General features: G+C 42.2%; 1 protein-coding gene across 2 annotated transcripts in view; it reads left to right on the top strand.

The window, feature by feature from the left end:
* Positions 1 to 18,544, top strand: part of RTN4R (reticulon 4 receptor) — an 889,107-nt gene that overhangs the window by 286,911 nt on the left and 583,652 nt on the right. For both annotated transcript variants that reach the window (XM_069214486.1, XM_069214487.1), the window contains one exon: positions 5,375 to 5,436. In XM_069214486.1, the coding sequence (XP_069070587.1) occupies positions 5,375 to 5,436 (62 nt within the window). The remainder of the gene's footprint in view (positions 1 to 5,374; positions 5,437 to 18,544) is intronic.

Raw genomic sequence — 18,544 nt, 5'->3', positions numbered from 1 at the left:
AAAACTGGTCCTGAATGGAGTAAGAAGTACACATTCAGCAAACCTGGATTGCAAGTTCTGTCAGTTGGGGTCTGACGGAGAAGCCCTCAGCTGATGAGCCATTTAAACTTGGCAGCAAATAAGATGAATGTACTTTGTAACCATTCCTACAGTCAAAGGCAAAGATTGCAAGAAAAGGTTTGAAGACCTACAAAGTCATATATAGGACCCACTTGAGAAAAATAGGCTTGGGAGCCTTGCCACTGAGTAGGGGTGTGCGGGAGATCTCCACTAGAGCTGAAGTTGACTCCCTGGGAGAAGCCAATCTGGAGCATAACCATCTTAACTAGCATTGAGGGCATAGAAGGTGAGGGCAAAGTGAGAGGAGACGAGGATCCAATTGAGTGAAAGGCACCGATCTCTGTACATGCTGAAATGTGAAATATGCATGATAGTGAATAGTATGAGAGATAGGTCCATGTGTCAACAAAGTATCATCTGACAAGATATCATTGGCAAAAAGTAGGAGAGACAGTGCCTGTGGGTGACGGTACAGAAGAATAATGTGCATATGATAGCACAATTGTAATAGCTGGAGCATACATTGCTCACATATAGCCAAATGGTTAGGCATGTCTCATGGCATTATGACATATTTGCTGCATGTCCTGAAATGAGATTGTCAAGTTCTTAAACAATCCAGCACCAATATTTTTAGATGCCCTGGCAGAGAGGAGCACTCTCAAGCAATGCACCCCCACATTCATGGTCAAAGCACCCTACCAAACCAGTGCCACTGATGTATTCACATCACACACAGCGGCAATGACCCCTCACCTGGAAGTACTGCCACTGATCTGCAGCAAGTAGCACTCAATCTGCCACTCTCACACCAACTATCCAATTCACACTCATCCAGCCTGCATCAAGGGTTGTCAAAGCTGCTCAAGCTCTGACTGGGGTATCATTGGTGCCACTCCCACCATTACTACACCCATTGTGGCAGGAGGTGAAGGAAGTGAATGTGCTAATATCAGGTCAATGAGCAAACAGATTGGTGAGAACTTGAAAAGGCAGTGGAGCAGCCAGTGACAGCCAAAGTATGTCTCCCTGTGCCTGCCACCACTGCTGTCATATATTGCATCAGATGTCCCGAAGGAGTGCTGCCACAGAGGCAGGCCATGGTGCTGCTACAGGAGCACAGATTTGCAACACACCTTCAGGTTCAATTGTGGCATGAACATGAGGTGTGAGTTATGTCCAAAGCCAACCTGTGGTTGACCTTGCAGAGAACAGGACAAGCAGATGGACCATTTGCTGTACATGAATTTATAAGCATGGTTGCAGATGAGCCTTTTGTTACTGGAGGCACACATCCATGCCCTACAACAGAGACAGTTCCAGCCGTTTCCCAACACATGGACGCATTCCCCTAGCAAGAGTTCCAGCAGCCATTTCCGCAACCTTCCACATCTTCTCAACATGTCACTCCATCAAGTCTCAGAGGAGGTCTGCCCATACTGCCAACATTCCTAACCCATGCACCACCAAAAATAGTACACTATAAGAAACATAAATACACGTTGTTCTTGTTCATATGACAGTTCACGTTTCGGCAGATGCTGAGTAATTTAGTTAGTGGTTTAGTTGGATGGTATAGAGGGTGCTGTGTAGCTTCCAGGGCATAGGTATTTGAGGGGCTTAAGAGGGCAGTGGGTAGGTTGGGTGGGGAGTCATCATAGTTGTAGAGCATACTTTAGGGGCTTGTATGGGGGTGGGATGGACTGTGGATATTAGTAAAGTGTGTTAGTATAGGTTTAATATAGGTTGGTTGTGGAGATGTATTTGGTGAGTGGAAAAGATGAGGGCTCTGTTCCTTGGTGGTACACATTTACTGCAATAAAACTCACTGTTGACCGACAAGTGTGCAAGTGGTCTAAACATATTTGTGCATGAGGCAGTGTATGATTCAATGGTATTAGCATCATGCTGCTGTTTGTCATTCTCCCACATGTGACTTTCTATGTTTGCGATCTTCTTCTGGGTGTTCTTCTGTATCACCATCTTCCCTAGACATAGGCACGTGTCACATCACATAGATACTTTGCGTATTTATTGCTCACTTTGGTTCAAGCTGTATATAAGGGTTGTGTTGCACACCTTTTCATGTGCATAGAGCAGTTAACATCTTGATCCATCCTTGTAGGCAGAACTGTACCTCATATTGTCGATAAGCATACTGTATAGTATTTCATGTGCGACTCTACAATTGATTATAGACCTTTCAGCTGCTGTTTCGAGGTCATGAAATGGATCACTAGCCAAGGTGGGGGTGAATATCTAGAATCACTCTAAGGGTGGGGCATATTGTTAGGGTACAAGATAGCATATATTTTCCTGCACGTTTTATTTGAAGCTTGTATGTTATATTTGAAAATGTGATTTTGTTGGATCAATTCTGCATTGTAATACAACAGGAATCATGCATTACCATTATAGTTTTTATATACCCGTGTAACAGGTGATAACGTTTTTTGGGCTTAATTGTATCATGCATTTGTTGCTGTTGTATGTACTTTTGAATGTTGTCAGGGGTAGTAAGAAATGAATATACTCAAGCAGTAGACATGCTCTTCTAGGTCAGAAGGTCAACTTTGTGGATGGAAATCCTGGTTTGCAAAAGGACCATGGAGTTGTAGGTTGCTTCTGAGAATCGTGTGCAGCAGCGGTTAAATAGAAGGTCAACATCGCACACTTTCTCTACAATTATGGTGTGTTGCTGTTTCAGATTCCAGTAAATTTGGTCTCTAGCCCTTCGTAGTAAAAGAAATCAGTGGGTGTAGTCCATTTCTTCTAAAAAAATTGGGTCACCCTCCTCCCCCACAATGGCATAGAAGTTCGCCTTTGCTGCATTGGCAGTGTGTGAATCAGTGGGGAAGATGATGGTGAGAAGTAAACCTGAGCACCGTACAAAATTTGGCTGCATTACACATATTGATGGCCTCTTGGGATCTGGTCTCCCTCTATGAAAGATAGAAAATTCATTTTTCTGCAAGAGATTTTACTGACCTGTATTTCTGCTTGCGATTTCTCTGCATGCATCACATTAACGTCACTTTTTTTTAACGCTAATGTGGCTCAAGGAGGCATTTTTTCCCAAGCCATATTTACAAAGTGGCGCAGTTCATGCATTTCTACACTTTGAGACCCCTTGTGCCAAACCATGCCTGCATCAGGCCTAATGTATGCAAAGGGGGAGTTCCAGTATTATGAGGCCCACAAAAATGGGGCCGTGAAACCTACAATATTTCACTGCGCCATTTTTGGCATCATTTTTAGCGCCTGCTCAGAGCATGCATTTAAACGATGCACCCATTGAAATCAATGGGCCTCCTTGCACTTTGCAACACTAGCATCAACATGTTTTATGCTAGTGTAGCAAAGCGCTACAATAGGATAAAAAATGTTGACACTATTGTTTTAACAACCGCCATAGTGTCATTAGGTGGGGCAAGGGCAACGCAAGAAAAGTGGTGCATCAGTACTGAACTGCTTATGAATTACCATTGACATGAATGGCATTTCCGAACAAACTGTTTTTGTTCCTGCAACAGATAAACAATATATACATGTGTTATTTTGCAGAATTTGGGTTCTAGAATTCTGTTTGGGTATACTTAAGTTTTCAGGTAATTATGAGAATACATCTCGATAGTGCTGAATGCTCCGTTTTTGGGACGCACTAAAGTTCTCACATCACAGTTCAATATTTCGATTTCAGAACTTTAACACAATCAGGCCAGCACTTGCTCCCATTATTGACTTTTACATCTTTGCATAGATTGGTACTAATTGTCTGCACCTGTCATCAGCTGTTTTAATGAGGGAGAGGTACAGTGGCTGGGGAAAAAAACACATATGATAAAGCTGCAAAACATTCTGGAAAAGGGAAGACTAGACAAGGTTCTTCAATTTCGTGTTGTCGCAAACGATTTTGATCAAATTGTTTGTTTACGGTTTATATCATAAATCTCGTAGCCAGGTCCTTAAAATGCAAGTTATCAATAATTCATGCGAATCTAGTAACCTGACGATCATGCTACCTGGACCATTAATGCATATTTCTGACACTGGATCGGAAGGAAAGCAGTGCACTTAGCAAAGCCGGGTTGTTCGGCACAAACGCCGCAGTATGATAGATTTTCACACAGTGTACAGTCTTGTGTGCTTGTCATTGACTCGTCTTATGGAAGAAACACAATTTGGAGAGGCAGCTTCTGAACAAAACAAGTTTCCCAAGCTTCAACCCCGTGAACTACCAAGTTGTTCATGTATGGTCTAAAGTCTTATGATTTTTATAAAAATAAAAACCTCAGGCACAGGGGAATTTAAGAATGAGGAACACAGGGGTGTTAAAGAGAAAAGGGGAAGTAAAATAAATATGTGGCAAGCAGGCTGTTGAAGCAGGCAGGTTGGTTAGAAATCAAAGAACTAAAAGAAAAACAATACAGTTAAAGAAAGCTGGGTGAGTTATGGTGATTTACTACTCACTCATAAAATATAACAAGTTTGTGAAAGGACAACAAAAAGCAGGAGGAAGAACCAATTAAAGTTAAGCAATGAAAAAGAGAGGTAGGAGAGGAATAGGGTGGAAAAGGGAGTGGGGGATAAGAAGCACCATTTTATAGAACAGGGAAAAAAGTGCACGGACTAGGGAGAGCAGGCGGGTGTAATGAGTCATCCGGCCTCATTGTTGGACTGATGATGTCAGCACGACACAGCTCAGCGGGGCACGGTCAAGCTGATATATAAAGGGGAATCTAACCACGTGTGGTTAGTCCTGTAACTCATGTATCTGAATGCATCTGTCACTTAAATTAGCCCCTCGAGCTGCATGCGTAGCCATGCCTCACCCCCAATGCTTGGCCGGGGTGTGGGGAAAAGAAGGGGGGGGGGGGGGGCAGCACAGTGGATAGCCGACAGTGGAGAGGGAATTAAGAAGAAAAAGAACAGAGTGAGGAAGGAAAACGAATTTTCGAGATCTATTTAAATCAGACACAGGGATACATTTTGTGCATGGAAAAGGAATTCCTCTGGGTGAATTTGTCAATATGGTGCATGTCAATATTTAAAGAAAAAACATGCTTGATAGAAAAGATTGACTAAAAGTGTACCCGGAAGCCAGATCATCAGCCAGATCACATACACCTGTCTTTGACTCATTAGCTCTGCTCCTGTTCATGTGCACACTTAAACAAACTCATCTGCCAACAAAGAGAGCACAGGATCAGTGAATGAAACATTTTCTGGGCAGGTTTAAATATGTTTTCTTATTCATACATTTGTACAATATATGCAAATAATTAAAACTTGGATCATCATACTTTCTTTTTAGAATGCCAGAAGACTAGAAGCCAGAAGCTGGACAACAGAAGCTACAAAGCATGTGGAGTCCAGGTACTATCAATGTAAAATATCCACTCAAAAACCTGACAGAAAAGAGTGGCAGGGTCTATTGTATACATTGCTATCCTGACATTGGAGTTTGGATACCTGAGTTCTGATCTCAGATATTCCACTTGAGCACAAAATCATGGAACAAGAAAATCCATCTTTTTCTGCATATCCGTCCTTGTTTGTGCCTTAATATCAAATGCTTTAGTTGTTGTTGCTGTACTCTCCAAACCAAACCTTGCTGCATTCGTTTTGTGCTCTGCTTAAAAGCACATGCATTTTAATTCCATTCCAAATTGTCATCACTGACATTCTGTATATTTAAACTAATTATAGATATGAGGAGGATATAGGTAACACTGAATGTTTATGCCAGCTACTTCTGAAATACAAAATGTGATGTTATAATAGATGCTTTCCTCTAGCTCTTGTTGCAAGACATATTTCTGTATAATAAAATGCAATAACACTTTAAAACATTTTCAAGACTACACTTGTAGCTTGTGGGTTACCTGAATTGAAAAGACTAATGCTGAACCTACATTTATTGTACCTATTACTTTTGAAGCTGTTATGTAATAAGAACTATATTCTGTCTGGGCTCAGCTGAAGTGCATTCCAAAAGATTTATCTTTGTGTGATCTTAGCCCATTCACACCCAAGTTGTCCACTTCAAAGGAGTAAATAACGACCAGCAACTGAGGGATGAAGCCATTTAAGACTTTAGGAAGGACATCTTTTTAACAGCTTTCTTTAGTAACTTTTCCATTCAGAGAAGGGGTCCAGCAGAACCGGTGATGCCACGCTACATATGTGATTAGGGCCACATGTTGGCTCAAGGACTGAGTGTAGTACTATGAACAGGGATGGCCAGTAATAGTAATGGAAGCAGGAAAGAGATCCATGGGGCTGGGGCAAGGAGTTTCCATTTTTAATTGTAGTTGTAAGGATAGCTTTGTTGCCCCAGTAAATGAAGTGTACTATTTTGCTGCAAACGAAGGTTTTTAGGACTGGCTCAATGTGTGCATCCATTAATGCCATGTATATCCTTTAAAATACCATGCTTGACCCACTTCAAGGACTGAACCTGCTTGAAATTAAAAAGGAGAAAAATGCCCCTTCCTTTGCAAAAAAAAAAAAAAAAGGAAAAAAAACGGTTCCTGTATGTCTTCCTGTGTACTGGAAAGAGCTATCTCCAGCTCTGTCTTGAATTTCAATTTTTACTCCAGTACTGGTGACACTGACTCTAATGTGGGAGTGAAGGTTCTGTCAAATAAGACTTTCCATGCAAACCTTTTATACTGTGGGTAGAGGGCACAGAACAGCAGAGACATGATGTCGGTCTGGAAGAATTCCCGTGGACAAGCTAGAACTGGTTATTTCAAGCAGGATTGACACAAGAGTTTTAGGACCTTCTCTTACAACTGGAAAATGTAAATTGATGTCTGAGGAGCCAGCCAGGACAACCAAGCAGTCCTCTCCATAAAGTTATGCCAGGCTTATCCTTTGCCGGAAGTTCAAGGCTACACTGGGAAAGCTTACTCTATGTACCTGATCTTGGGGAGCCCTTTCTGGCTACTTTCCAGGAATGTGCTGCTGAAGATCACTATAAAAATGTTGCATTTTGCACTTTTGCAGGGTCAGCCCTAATTTTTTTGCCTCCTTCCTCCTAGTTTTTCTGACCTGTTTTTGTTGGCTTTAGAACTCTGAGCACTTTACCACTGCTAAGCAATGCTAAAGTGCATATGCTCTCTGTGTAAATTATACGTAATTGATTCATCCATGATTGGCATATTTGATTTACTGGTGAGTCCCTAGTAAAGTGCACTAGAAGTGCCCAGGGCCTGTAAATCAAATGCTACTAGTGGGCCTGCAGCACTGGTTGTGTCACCCACATTAGTAGTTCTGTAATCAGGTCTCAGACCTGCTACTGCAGTGTCTTTGTGTGCAGGTTTAAACTGTAAAGTCGACTTGGCAAGTGTACACACTTGCCAGGCCTAAACCTTCCCTTTTCTTACATGTAAGGCACTCCTAATGTAGGCCCTAGGTAGCCCCAAGGGCAGGGTGCAGTGTACGGTTAAGGTAGGACATATAGTAATGTGTTTTATATGTCCTGACAGTGAAATGCTGCTAAATTCATTTTTCACTGTTGCAAGGCCTGTCCCTCTCATAGATTAACATGGGGGTTACCTTTAAATATGATTAAAGTGTAGATTACCTTTGGGAGTGTATAGACATGTGTAGTTTGGGGTCTCTGAGCTCACAGTTTAAAAATACATCTTTTTGTAAAGTTGATTTTCAGATTGTGTGTTTGAAAATGCCACTTTTAGAAAGTGAGCATTTTCTTGCTTAAACCATTTCTGTGACTCTGCCTGTTTGTGGATTCCCTGTCTGGGTCAGTTTGACAATTGGGCTGGTTGCACTTCTCACTAGACAGTGACACAAAGCGAGCTGGGGTGTAGCATGCATATCTGTGCTAGGAGGGAGGGAAGGAGTGGTCACTAACACCTGAAAGGGCTGTGCCTGCCCTCACACAATGCAATCTCCAACCGCCTAGTGTGTGTCTGGGGCCTGGCCTGGGCAAGGCAGGATTTCACAAACAAGAGAGACTTTTCTTTGAAGTAAGTCTACTTCAAAGGGCAAAATGGGTTTAAGAAGGGCACCCAAAACCACAGACATTAGAACTCTTCTGGAAACCAAGAGGAACCTCTGCCTAGAGAAGAGCTGAAGAGCTGAGGAAGAAGAGCTGCCCTGCCTGTGACTGTCTTTGTGGAGCTATCCTGCAGCTGCTGCTTCTGCCTGTGCTAGAGGAAAAAGACTGGACTTTGTGTTGCCTTCCTTCTTGTGAAGAACTCTCCAAGGGCTTGATTTAGAGCTTACCTCCTGTTGTTTGAAGTCTCAGGGACAGCAAAGACTTCTCTCTGCCAGCACCTGGAGCCTCTTCTGAGACTCCTATGCTGCCAAGTGGTGCCCATCCAGTTCCTGGGACCCTGAAAGAAGAAGCTGGCAGCCCAGGAGTAAGAAATCCATGCACTGACCGTCATGTGGGGAAAAGATCGATGCAACTCCGATCTGCAGCTGAAAAATCAATGCGCTGCCGGCTTCGTGGCTGAAAATCAACGCTCGCCTACAACGCAACCTGAAGATCGACGCCCGCGGCTAGAGGATTGATGCGCAGCATCGCTAACGGAGGCTGGTGAGCTAGCAACCCACGCTGCGTGGTTTTCAGATCATAGTGCAGCAGGATTTCCAATGCAAACATCACTGGGCTTGCAAAAATTACACAAGGCCTGCCCGGACCAGAAAGTGCTGTTCAAATCGACGCATCGCCCTCCTTCAGAGAGAAGAAACGACGCACGACAACTCGACTGAATGAGAAACAATGCACAGTCTTACTCATGAGTGACATCGACGCATCGCAAGCCCTTTTTGACGCACACTCTCCGGTGCCGTTTTTTTTTACGCACAAAGGTACATTTTCACGCTAACAGAGTTAGCATTGTGTTGGAAACAACATGAAGACTCTTTTTTGTTTTTAATTGATAACTTGACTTGTGTATTGTGGATTTTTGTCATTGTGGTCTTGTTTTGTTTAGATAAATATTCTCTATTGTTCTGAACCTGTTTTGGGTCATTTTGTAGTGTTTTCACAAAGTTACTGTGTGTGTTGGTACAAATACTTTACACCTAGCACTCTGAAGTTAAGCATGTCTGCTCTTGCCAAGCTACCAAGGTGGTGAGTGGAGGTTAGCTGAGGGTGATTCTCTTTTACCCTGACTAGAGTGAGGGTCCTTGCTTGGACAGGGGGATAACCTGACTGACAATCAAGGAACCCATTTCTAACAAAAACGTTTGTAAGGCCTACAGCAAAAACATTTAGAAGGTTCAACTCTTTCTCACAAAAATAAGTTTACCTTTGTTTGAATCATGGAAGAGGTCATATCCAGCTTTTGTCAAGACCTCTCCCAGAATTGATCTAAACACATGAGTTTCCAGGCAAATTATGTTCTCTTCCTTTGACTCAGACTGTAATTAGGTGCAATTTAAAAACGTCTTTACAGTCTGATGTGTATTTCTGTTGCGAGTGAGTGCTGCCTTCCTCCTTACATCATGCTTTCCGAATACACCCTTAACAGGCCCATACCTATCATACTAGTGTTTTCCATGACTAAAAGACTGATGTTTTCTTTAAAATCCACAATAGCTCCTGGAAATAGATTTGGGTCATAGCAAACAACAAAGTGCAACAAATTGAAACGACCACATTCAGGGTCACAAATCACAAAAGAAAAGTTCCCATGGTCGGGAAAATGTATTTAATTTGAAAATCTATTTAATTTGTGTTTTAAAAATTAATATTACTGTGAATCTGATAGATAGGTATCTGAGATTCTCTAATCTTCAAAAGTTCTTACTCTCCGTCTAGCCATACATCTCCTCCATTCAGAGAAAAAGGAGGCATTCCCCACTATTTTCTTTCATAAGATTTAATTGATTAATTTGAATGATGTGACATTGACTAATGCACCCTGTAAGGAAGGCATAACACCTAGAATGAAACAAATAGTAACATGTATCAGCTGTTGAATAGGAACCTTTTTTAGGTTAAATTATTAAATAATACATGTCTCATACTTGTCATTTTTTTCATAAATGGCCCACCATTTAATGTTATCCAGGCCCATTCATTTTTTTTGTTTTTTTGTTTTAAAAAAAACAAGCTATCATTGAGCTTGTACATAGGCGAGGGTGATTCGCAAAATTTGTTTTGCCTAATTACACACATTTTTAGGAAAATTACATAAAATTTCACATAATGCAAATCCTCAATTTAGCACTATATTTCAGCAAAAAAGGTGTTCTCAAGACACTTTTTGATATGATGGTGTATTTCTTACTAAGCAAACATGAAAAACACAATTCTGGTGAAGAATGGCCGCTGACATTGGGATTGTTGGCATTATTTCCACACTCTATAATTTTAGTACACTCAGTGCTGTAATTATGCAATGTGACATAATGGTTCAATTTTAGGAATTTTTGCCCAGCAATGGTAGCACAAAATTGTGGAAAATATGAAAATTACCCAAGCGTAATTGAAATTTCATCCGAGTCTACTTCTTGTATGTAAAGAAAAATCTGCGACCAACATACTGCTACAAAGTATCTTTAAATCTTATGGGATGACTAATGATCCATAGCATACGGTATGATGTTAAGACTTCGATTTTCTGTTATTGTCTGTTTCTGTAAATACAAATCACTGCCCTCTGGTCTTTTAGCTTAAGATGCTATTATTATCGTGCCAAACAGCATTCACAATTTACTGTGCTATGATGTATGTGCAGTGCCTCTTTCTGTAAAACGACTATCTGCATTAAATATTTTGTGTTGATCTGAATAAGATGTTTTTTTGTCCCGAATTTAAATCTGTTCCTAAGCTGCTGGTAACACAATCAGCTTGTTCAATTATTATTTTTTCGCTGTTTGGTGTTTTCTGTTATCAGCAGCTTGTGTGGGAAACTGCAAAGGAAAGAAATAGGGAATTTTTATTTATAGATACTCGTTCTAGGATCTGACTAATGTGAAATTATCTAATGTGCAGAGATAGTGTGTGCACTTATTTTCTTACTGCCTACGACAATGTACTGTTTCCGAGCCAGACAACGAGCATTTTGCTTTACAGTGCTTCCTCGTGTAGAAAGTTTTCCAACGATGTAAAAAAGCAGCAGTTTCAATGTGACTTCGAGTTTCTCAATTACTTTCTCGCTTTGTTTTTTTTTTTAATCCAGCAATGGTTTACACTGAGGCAAGTAAAAAAATTATAATTGTAAAACCTTACTGGGAAGGAGACTCCTCAAAATGTTTTAGAAACCTTACTTTTAATCAAGGGGTTCCATTCCATAGTGAAAGCACATGGTTACACTGAACACTGACCATAAAATACTGGAATGTAGAATATGAAATATGCCTAAAAAAGTGGGATGAAAACCACTAAACTAAATCACTAATGGGCTATGGGACAGTGTGGATGTTATTCAGACAAATCCATCTTCTCAGGAATCTTTGAAACCATTCCTGATTTCCTACCTCAAATGCATGAACGTTAATTCATCAAAATGCCAGGGGTAACAGAAATGACATCACACACCCTTTGACCCACAATTACATCAAAAGAAGTGAGATCATATGAGGTTTGACAAAGTGATGTCACAGAGCTCGTGATGCATCATATATTTTAACGCTCAGGGATAGCTTCAAAATTAAGAACAGTATATCAGCTACACAGTTGTTAAAAAGACACAACAGTTACAACAAGCATTTACAACGCAATAGGTCTCACGTTTGCTCGAGGTAGAGCTATTAGCGTTGCAAATTCCTAACTGGACTTTTCTTGCCACATAAATTCAAAATGAAAAGTAAAACAGTTGACAGAAGTGAGCCGATTCAAAGCGCCACAGCTGCCATAAGCATGATCATGAAGGAGAGACACAAAAGGAAAAAGAAGTTTGCTCACAGTGAAACATGTAGGCAAACGTGAAATTATCCATGTAACAGGGTTGATGGCCAAAGCGGTAAAAAAAATGTCCCACGGGGGCACAAACGTAAAGCATTTACCAATGATAACAAATAATTTTTGAAAGGTAAGCCCATGAACAAGTGGTAGTGATGGGCATGCGGTAGAAGTGGTGAAAAGCCCACAGATAGATTACAACAGGCCATAGTGCTTGAGCGCTCAACCAAAAAATAGATCTATCCAAAGTCTATTTAGTTGGCTCTATTGTTTTAAATAGAGTGCTGCCAAGATACCAAAGGGGCATAGTGGTCGTGTATCCAGGTAAATGCAATAAATCCGAAAAACAAATTTCATATGCAAAATGTAGTTTTGGCCTATGCTGATATGAATGTGCTTAGTAGACCTGCTTAGTAGACCTGGGCAGAATTTTGATTACACTACCATAATTGGTATAATTTGTGTAATTCTGCATTCCTGTTTGATGCAGAATTACAGATAATTACTTGATTACTCCTGCTTGTGAAATTAGAAGTAATTTGTGTGCTGGATCTTAACAAAAAATACATCGTTATTTCCATTTTGGACTCGAGGGTGCATTTGCACTAAGAAAATAGTACTAAATGCTGGTAGTAAATTGGGGAAAAATCCTACCCTAAGAGCACATCTAGCAAGTACAGGCATCGGCTCCTGCTCACTATTCACGTTCTGTTGCATTTAGCTCTATTTCTTACTGTAAGATGCATCCTCACATCCATTTTGGATACGAGGGGATATTTTTGCACTAAGAAAGAGCGCTAAACACAGAATTACTCTTCACACATAATTCAAGAGTAATTTTGTGGAATTTGTAAACCACATGATCATTGTTAGAAATGGGGTCTTTGGTTGACAGTCAGGTTATCCCCTGTTCAAGCAAGGACCCTCACTCTAGTCAGGGTAAAAGAGAATCACCCTCAGCTATCCCCTGCCTACCCCCTTGGTAGCTTGGCAGAGCAGTAGGCTTAACTTCAGAGCGCTAGGTGTAAAGTATGTGTACCAACACACACAGTAACTTCATGAAAACACTACAAAATGACACAACACCGGTTTAGAAAAATAGGAAATATTTATCTAAACAAAACAAGACCAAAACAACAAACATCCGACATACACAAGTCAAGTTATGAATTTTTAAAGATTAAACTCAAAAATAGCGCTTAGAAACAAAAATGCTTCGATGGGATGTTAACACGGCGTCGTCACGGAGTCGTTCCAAACAAGCCAACACCAGCGGCGCCAGACACGGAGTCTTGTAGACCCCCAAGTACAGTACCTTTGGTGAAGAGTGAAAACAAGCCGATGCGTGAAGTCGGGGATCGCGGCGTCTGTGCGAAAAGTTGAATCCGTGCACTTCGAGCGGCGTCGATCACGACGTGGTGCGGCGACTTCCACGGAGTCGCGGACTTCAGCGGGGCTGCTGCGGCGTCGGGCCTGTGAAGAGCGTCGCGTTCCAGCGAAGGTCACGGCGTCAGGTGCAGGCGGCGTTACCGGATTCAGCAGCGGCGTCGGTCCGAAGTCGTCTGAAGTTGATTTCCTTGGATTCCACCAGCTTTCCTTTCAAGGGCCAAGGGACTGGATAGGGCACCACTTGTCGGGGCAGGAGTCTCTCCAGAAACTACAGGTGCTGGCAGAGAGAAGTCTTTGGTGTCCCTGAGAATTCAAACAACAGGAGGCAAGCTCTAACTCAAGGCCTTGGAGATTTCTTCACAAGATGGAAGACACACAAAGTCCAGTCTTTGCCCTCTTACTCTGGCAGAAGCAGCACTGCAGGAAAGCTCCACAAAGCACAGTCACAGGTAGGGCAGCACTTCTTCCTCAGCTATCAGCTCTTCTCCAGGCAGAGGTTCCTCTTGGTTCCAGAAGTGTTTCTAAAGTCTGTAGATTTGGGTGCCCTTCTTATACCCATTTTAGTCTTTGAAGTCACCTTTCTTCAAAGGGGACTCACACCTACTTGTGAAATCCTGCCTTGCCCAGGCAAGGCATCAGACACACAGCAGGGGGTTGGAGCCGGCATTGTCAGAGGCAGGCACAGTCCTTTCAGATGAGAGTGACCACTCCACCCCTCCCTCCTAGCAGAGATGGCTAATCAGGAAATGCAGGTTACACCCCAGCCCCCTTTGTGTCACTGTCTAGTACGAGGTGAAAAACAACCCAACTGTCAAACTGACCCAGACAGGGAATCCACAAACAAGGCAGAGTCACAGAATGGTTTAAGCAAGAAAATGCTCACTTTCTAAAAGTGGCATTTTCAAACGCACAATCTTAAAATCAACTTTACTAAAAGATGTATTTTTTAATTGTGAGTTCAGGGACCCCAGACTCCACATGTCCATCTACTCTCTAGGGGAATCTACACTGTAATCATATTTAAAGGTAGCCCCCATATTATCCTATGAGAGAGACAGGCCTTGCAACAGTGAAAAACGAAATTGGCAGTATTTCACTGTCAGGACATATAAACCACATTACTATATGTCCTACCTTATCCATACACTGCACCCTGCCCTTGGGGCTACCTAGGGCCTACCTTAGGGGTGCCTTACATGTAAGAAAAGGGAAGGTTTAGGCCTGGCAAGTGGGTACACTTGCCAAGTCGAATTTACAGTGTAAAAATACACTTACAGACACTGCAGCGGCAGGTCTGAGACATGATTACAGGGTTACTTGTGTGGGTGGCACAACCAGTGCTGCAGGCCCACTAGTAACATTTGATTTACAGGCCCTGGGCACCTCAAGTGCACTTTACTAGGGACTTAACAGTAAAACAAATATGCCAATCATGGATAAACCAATTGCATACAATTTACACAGAGAGCATATGCACTTTAGCACTGGTTAGCAGTGGGAAAGTGCTCAGAGTTCAAAAGCCAACAGCAACAGGTCAGAAAAAAATAGGAGGCAGGAGGCAAAAAGATTGGGGATGATCCTGCATAAGCAAAAAAGTCCAACAATGATGCTACACAGAATAAACAATTTGGGCCTACTGCTAATCTCGTTATTTAATATGACTGAAATCAATTACTGTATATTTTATGCAATAAAGGTACTTGGACTTCATAGGGCCCCACAAGTTGCAGATAGTTATTTTAGGCCCTAACAGAATGGTGAAAGTTATTGATGTATAAGCAGACCATTGAAATGTACACACCCAGCTTCCTGCCAGATTCAATACCCCTAGGTGTAGCCCCAACCTCCAATGTCCAGTGCAAACTCTCTAGGAGCAGTCCCACCTTCAGTGCCCAGGGCCACCTCCAAATTCTTATCTGTAGCCACAAGTGTGTAGTGCACCCTGCTTAGGCTTAGGCACAGACCCATCAACCAACTGAAAGCATCGCGCTTTCATTTTGTCCTTTTACACTATATCATAATTTGAAATAGCATCAGCTTATCAATCTTGTTACTATTTTAAATTACACTTACAATCCAACCATTGTCAGTTTGATGCTGTAACCATATACATTTTGTTTTTCACAGATGAATGATGAGTAAAGTACCACTTAAAAAGCAATTTTATTTGAGTATGTCATTAGGTCATTGCTAGAGGTAAAATCCACTTCACTAACCAATCACTTCCCCTCTACAGTATTACAGTCATGTTTTAATTCACCTTTACTATGTTAATGTAACTTGCTCATTTGTATAGCACCCATTTATTTTATCACGTTCAACTGTATGTGTGCCCTCGCGGAGTTTCAAACCTGTGATGATGAGGTCAACCCAGATACTTGAAAGGGAGACATTAGTCCACTGAGACACAAGAACCGGTTTATAGTTATACTTAGTGACAACACTTCTCAGCAGCGCTGTTATACCAGCAATGCACAGTGTGAACATATCTCGACAACATTAACGTGCACAGAACAAGCACGTCTCAGAGGAGGCTGTTATACTAGCCATAGGCTGAACCAGTTCTTCGCAGCTTGAGTGGTCTACATTTTATGGGACCATATAAGCACCTTTCCTCAGGCTGCCAAACTAATAATGGAAACCGGAACAGAGCCAGCACTCTTCTGCACATAGTGAATATGGATCCAATTTGTAACACTGAAAGACCAAACATAAATGTAAACCATTTAAGGTATAAGGACACACTATATGTGTGCATAACTGATATCTCTTCCATGATATACCAGCAAACGGACACTGAACAAGGCCACCACCTCCTCCGGTCCATCACTCTACATTAACTCTAGGGAGCCCTAACAAATGTCATCCACCAATAAAATTGATAAGAATGGTGCTTTTTTCAGCTCAGTTCATAACGATGATGAGATAAATCGTTTTTAAATTCAGGTCTTATTGGTTCCCTTCGTGGTGTTCCCTTCATGTCAAATACCGAGCAGAGTGGAAGAGGCAGCTGGACGCTCTACAGAATGTTGTGGCCTCTAGACTCATGACTTCACCATATCCGAGCCTACAAGCTCGTGCCAGAGGCAAGATAACCGAAAAAACCTATTTGTAACTGCAGCAACACAACACTGGCAGAGAAGGCATATATAGGTGCAAATACCTAGTGGCATAACACACTAGATCGTTCTCTGGAGGCCTGCATGCCTTTCCTCTGACCAAGCCACCAACCTGATCTGGCCAAACAACACTATCCAATACAGTAATGCCTACTTAAGACCTGCCGCTTGGTATGTGCTGGCCTATGCGACACAAGGAACCACAGTGCTCTCCTTTGTTGGCAGGACACCAACCAATACTGACCTTGCATAGGGAATTCAGGAGGACTTTCTAGAGCTAAAAGCGAGCATGGAGGGTGGTCCACAACAAACGACCTTGTAAGTACAGCAATGTGCTCTTGAATGTGCAAGCTGTCTAGTCAGCTGAGAGGAAGGACTAGGGTGGCTGATTTCAAGCTTCTAGAGGCTTGAAAGAGCAGAGAGTGTTTTGATGGCTCTCTAAAATTGTCACCAATGTCCAACAGCCACCAAAGTCATTTCTATGCACATTGCAAAGCCAGAAAGCCACAAGCAACAATAGTATTTCTCAAAACACTTTGTTCACAGCCCTTAACAGGCAGTTCTATCTACTGAAAGAGACAAAACCCTTCCTCGCAAAGACCCTGGCAGTGGAGCTACTACTGTTAGGATATGCAGAGCTCCCCGTCTCCCACATACTTCACTTTCCATAAAGTCCCACAAGGTGCAAACCAATCTGCAGTGGTAGAAGAACCTTGTGTAGCCAAGGGATTAGGCAACACTTTATATACATTGGGCCTGTAGTCGCAAGGGATTTTCTGACCACAATCCCAGTGATTCCCCAAATCACTGGGCTTGTGTCACAAACTCAGTTTTTTCTTATGTACTAACCCCATCTTGCAATTGAGGAAAGTGTTTTCTAAATCACCAACAGGGGATAGTGACCCACAGCAAATCGCAGTTTGAAAGGCATGTCAAGGGACTGTTTCTTCCAAACTGTTATTCAATATCGTATATATCAATGGTCTGCCACTGCAATTTTAGTCAATGCCACTGATCAGTCAGCAACCCCATAGTTGGGTCAACTGATTCACAAGGAGCAATGGGTCTTCTTTAGATATGTTTGTTTTTGGAATTAGGGTGGCATTCACGGGGGGAGTAAGTAGTGATCCACGGGAACACAGGCTACTTCATCTGAAGTTTTTTTAAATGTAAAATATCTTTAAAGGAACCCCAGCTCTATTAAGGAACATGGGGCTCATTTAAAACAATAAAAAGTTTCATTTTTGGATTGAAATAAGAGGGATGATAATCTGCTGTTGCTTGCAGGCCCCCATCAGTTTGATCACATTCAGTCACAAGAGGCTCCGAATTGTGATCTACATAATTTCCCATAGGCAGTAGACAAAACGGTTCATTGTATACAGTTGTATAAAGTGCCCGTGTCATTTCGAAGTCCGACCTGTCAGTCAGTTACAGCACGTGGACTGACTACGCTGCCCCATCTCCGACTTGCTCTGTGGCACACATCATCAGCTGCCTTCCATCTCTCTGGGCTGGAAACAGGCACTTGTATGCATGTTTCCTGCTGCTAGGGCACAGACTCAACCGGTGAGCATACCCTGCATGACTGTTCTGGCAGTCACCCAATTACAAACTGGTGACAAAGAACCAAGGGGCATATTTATACTCTGTTTGCGCTGAATTTGCGTCATTTTTTATACGCAAATTCCGTGCAAACTTAACTCCATATTTATACTTTGGCGCTAGACCCGTCTAGCGCCAAATGAATGGAGTAAGAGTCATTTTTTTACCATGGAAACCTACCTTGCGTTAATGACATGCAAGGTAAGCGTTCCCGGGCAAAAAACGACTTAAAGGCATTTGCACCTTATTTATACTCCTGTGCAAAAATGACGCACGGGAGGGCCTTAAAAAATGACTCTAAACCGGTTTACCGCCAATTTTTTATGCCTGGGTTAGGGCAGGTGTTAAGGGACCTGTGGGCTCATTTCAATGGTCTCAGACAATAGAAGCAGTCCACAGGGCCCTTCCCTGCCCCCAGGGGCACCCCCTGCCACCCGCATCCCACCCCTGGAGGACACCCATGGATGGGGGGACCCATCTACGA

The sequence above is a fragment of the Pleurodeles waltl genome, chromosome 11 (assembly GCF_031143425.1).
Source record: "Pleurodeles waltl isolate 20211129_DDA chromosome 11, aPleWal1.hap1.20221129, whole genome shotgun sequence".
NCBI lineage: Eukaryota > Metazoa > Chordata > Amphibia > Caudata > Salamandridae > Pleurodeles > Pleurodeles waltl.
The sequence above is the reverse complement of the archived record's forward strand: the minus strand, read 5'-3'. Positions and strand labels throughout refer to the sequence as shown.